Here is a 4,250-nt window from a genome sequence, read left to right on the forward strand (position 1 = left end):
TATCGATGTTTGTCTTTCTTGATGCTTGTTGATGTTTGTAATATAGTCCTGATTATTTAATAAAAGAATTATAAACGATTATAAATTATAAAGGCATTTCTTTAAAGCCAAATTCCTCACTGAAATTATTTTGTTACTAAGTTGATCAGTGGATTTGTGTACCAGTCTACAACCCTATCAGTGCACATTTTCATTGCACTATATTTCAGACCCATTGCATGTGTATTTAGCTATCTATACTATATCTACTATCTACTCTGTGTCATTAATGAAGGGTCAAGCTACTGGTAACACTATTTCTTAAGGCTTTCTTAAATCTTTGTTTTTGTTTGAAATACGGACAACTGAATATTTTACAAACGTTCTTAACAGTATGGTAAAACACATCATGCTGTGGAATATGTTCTGTAATGTTGGATAAATGCTGTTAAGACTAGCCCAATTTTAATTCAGATTGTCAGTATAGAAACCCATCTGCCACTTGATGTCATTGATTTGCATGTGCACGTAGTTCTACCCATGGAAAGTGGAGGACTTTACACATGCAGTGATGTGTTTTTACTCTCGTTCACTGTTCAGTTACCTGTTTGAAATCACAGCTTAGAATTAGACATTTTTTCCACTTGCTGAAAGTGGTCAGCCCTTTTAGAATTTGATCGAACTCAGCAACAGATTGGTGCCCCCTCCAGTGTGAGTCGGAGTGCTATTGGTAAACTGGCAGAGATTTCAGCCCAATGCGTCCGTGGCAAATGGATGCTGGCAAGGTCGCCCAAGTCACCAGACAAACCAGTGATCAACAGGGCTGACAGTGTTGTCTTTATTAGCATGACCATGAGAAATATACAATGTACAAAAGAAGTTACTAGAAAGTCAGATTAAAGGCATCAGTGATTACAGTGTTCATTGTACGTGGATCCATCATCCAGCTTCATGAAGCTGTGTACGTTCAGTCATGTAAACAACAACAGCGGAAGTGAGTATTATTATGACTATTGCTTTCATATCGTGGCAGCAGTCCATGAACAAGTACATCCTGGCTTTGACCAACATATATTGACCAATACGAAAACAAGTACTTCACATGGCCTCATACACATATTATTATCCTGATGGGATTACAACAGTTTGCTCACCATGGCCTTTCTCACACAAGTACTTTTCCCATGACCTCACACAAAATGTACACCATGGCCTTGATCACAAATAGTGAGGTCATCACGGTCTCACCAATATATCAGCAAGTTCACCATGACCTCACCAACACACCAGAAAGCTCACCAAGGTCTCACCAACACAACAGCAAGATCACCATTGTCTGATGAACGCAACAGCAAGTTGACCATGGCCTCACCAACGCAACAGCAAGATCACCATGGTTTCCCACAACAGTCAGTTCTCCATGGCCCATACAAAATTGAATACATCTTGGTCTCATTCATGTGAGTCTACAATGGTTTCACCAACACAACGCGTATTTTGGCATAGCTCTACTTGGAACAGGAATTTCTCCATGGATTCAGTCACAAAATGCCAAGAACACCATAGCCTCACACAATACCAAATACAGAAGGACATCTACTCACAAGGACACAACTATGCTATTCAAACAGCAGTGAATACACCATAGCCACAGCAAACAGCGAGTCATTGGCATACTTGACACTCAGGAAGGAGTCTGAATCCTTGTTCCACAAACATCTGCTCCCGAACTGCATCCCTGATTGCTCCTTGATGTTGCCTATGCTCACCACGGCAACCAGCTTGTAGTGGCCATTTGACAGTGGCTTTATCTTCTCCATAATAGTCCCAGCAAGACTCTTTGAAAGACGGATACAAGTTTCAGCATTGTACGTCACATCTTGAAGACATGTCACCATAGTATCTTCCACCAACTTCTCAATTGTGTCTGGCTTTACCTTCTTTGGAATTGGTTTGCTGGCGCCTGGTATTGGTGGCATCCGGACACTACGGTTACCAGACTTGGACTTCCTTTTGGTTGGTGAACTTTTTCTCAAGTCTTCAAGTCTAAATGGGCCGTTCTGGCACATGGTTGAATACATTGGGACAGGAAGTGAGTTGTCTCCCCTTGATTGAGGCATCCTGTGGCCAGACAGTCCTTCCATTGATCGATGACAATGATACTGGGTATATTATATCAGACAAGAACCGTCTCAGAGAGCAGAATTAACACAGTATTTTAAGCTAGTCTTAAAAAAGCTTAAAATGATTCTAAAGAAATGTTCATGACACACTAAAGTATTTAATTTTATGCTCACAGATTAACAATATCAACCCTAGCCTCTTGTTCAATTCATATTCAATCTTTAATATTTTCCCCTCAGCATAGGTAATATTGATAGTGGCGCTTCAAAATATACAGTATTGCAGTTAGTAAACAAACACTTTCAAGTAATTTTGTTGAAAAGTTCATCCCCAAGACCTGAGAAATAACTCTCTCTTCTGAAGACATAAATCTCACACATGAATCTCGGTGTTGGGGATCACTAAACACACATTATGCTTGTGATATCATATATAATTTACTGTTTCCCAAAATAAGTCCAGAAAGTCCACAAGTTTCATAAATTTCAAAGATTCCGATGCCAGATCACATATATGTTCCAGACCCTGGAACAGTTCTATTTAAGATTCTTCATTTTTTGCATAAGTACACACAATTCCTGTAGTCCTTTAAACAGGTGCTGTCTACTGCTGAGAGACAAGATCCAGCCCTTGTACTAAAGCTAAGTATGGACACGAGCTGGAACAACCATCAGACATTTGCATGTACTCATTCCTACAAAGGATAAAACGCTTCCGGGATAATTTCATTGACTGGTTTCATCTTTGAAGATGGACTGGATTGTTCTTGAATTATTCACTTAAATCAGGTTTTCCTGGACAATTTTCATCTTTCAGAACATGATGGCACTGTGGAAAAGTACTGGAATAGGATCACTTCACTCAGGATGTTCTTGACAATCTTATCTTCATTCAGAGCAAAACAACCTTGGTTAAACACATCGTTGCCCTTGAATAAGCTCACTTCAATCAGGATTTTTTTGACAATTTGTTCCTCCAGGACAAAACAGCCTTGTGAAATAGTACCTAATTGCTCTTGAATCAGGACTCCCTGAATATTTTGATTCTTCACTTAGGGGAAAAAAATGTCCTTGAATCAGGACACCAAGGACAATTTGTTGTACAAGTGCACACTCACTAGCTCTGGGTTAATACTTGCTTGTTGCTCACGTTACTGGATGCTATAGAAAGCAGATTCCTCCTCGACTTGTCCTACACTGTCTTCGTCATAGTCTGACCACGTCATGCACTGGACACAAGGGACACTGTTATGAGTGTTGGTCAACTGCATAGACTCAGCACTGAAAGACTAATCCATTGCTTCACCTCCCATAATCACATCAACACAGGTCACATGTCACCAGCATCCAAATCCCGACATCTGACTCCAAATTTAGCAATCAAACTGTAAATGAAATGTACCTTGAGAAATGTATGACGCTGTACCGAGGCCTCACCCTGCAAGGTACACAAAAGTATTGTTGTGTTCAGTGTGTGAACAGTGGAACGATGTTGATAGTGTATGAGATCTAGGCCACTGAAATGGTCAGTGGTCCTGTAGTATCAGGCCACTGTCTGACCAGGTGTGGACTGTGTCCAGTTCATTATCAAACTCTGTAACTAAGGCTTCTGGTTCAACAGTTATTAACCTGGATTAACACAAATGCTAAGCCGGATTAACACAAGCTTATCTTAAAACCTTTCTCCTTGAACTGATTTGTAAGCTGAGGAGAGCGGAAAATATTGCCTCAGATCTCTGTAATAGTCTTTGATGATTGTTTATTGTGTTTTCTCGTTAAAGGTGTGAGGCTTATAATGCCGCATTTGTTCTAGTTTGTTTCTGTCTTTATGATTTATATATAATATTTTTTATGACATAATATCTGGGAATTCTTGGGCTGAAGAAAGCAGAAAATATTGCTTGAAACGTCCGTTTTTAATGCTTGTTTATTGATTTTCCCCAGTGAGTGAGTGAGTGAGTTTAGTTTCATGCCACACACAGCAATATTCCAGCTATATGACGGCAGTCTGTACATAATAGAATCTGGACCAAACAACCCAGTGATCAACAGCATGGGCATCGATCTGCACAACTATGAACCAATGACGTGTCAAACCAAGTCAGCGAACCTGACCACCTGATCCTGTTGATTGCCTCTTATGACGAG

At 40.0% G+C, this 4,250-nt stretch overlaps 1 protein-coding gene across 1 annotated transcript; it reads right to left on the reverse strand.

The window, feature by feature from the left end:
• Positions 1–1,598: 1,598 nt before the first annotated feature.
• LOC137260242 (dynein light chain Tctex-type 5-like) lies at positions 1,599–2,123 on the reverse strand. The gene has a single exon (XM_067797937.1). The coding sequence runs from the start codon at positions 2,121–2,123 to the stop codon at positions 1,599–1,601; it is 525 nt and encodes a 174-aa protein (XP_067654038.1).
• Between the last annotated feature and the right edge of the window lie 2,127 nt (positions 2,124–4,250).

The sequence above is a fragment of the Haliotis asinina genome, chromosome 13 (genome assembly GCF_037392515.1).
Source record: "Haliotis asinina isolate JCU_RB_2024 chromosome 13, JCU_Hal_asi_v2, whole genome shotgun sequence".
Taxonomy (NCBI): Eukaryota; Metazoa; Mollusca; class Gastropoda; order Lepetellida; family Haliotidae; genus Haliotis; species Haliotis asinina.

What these genes read in the sequence shown, in the direction of transcription:
- LOC137260242 (XM_067797937.1), bottom strand. Translation starts at nt 2,123, where the DNA reads ATGGAAGGACTGTCTGGCCACAGGATGCCTCAATCAAGGGGAGACAAC.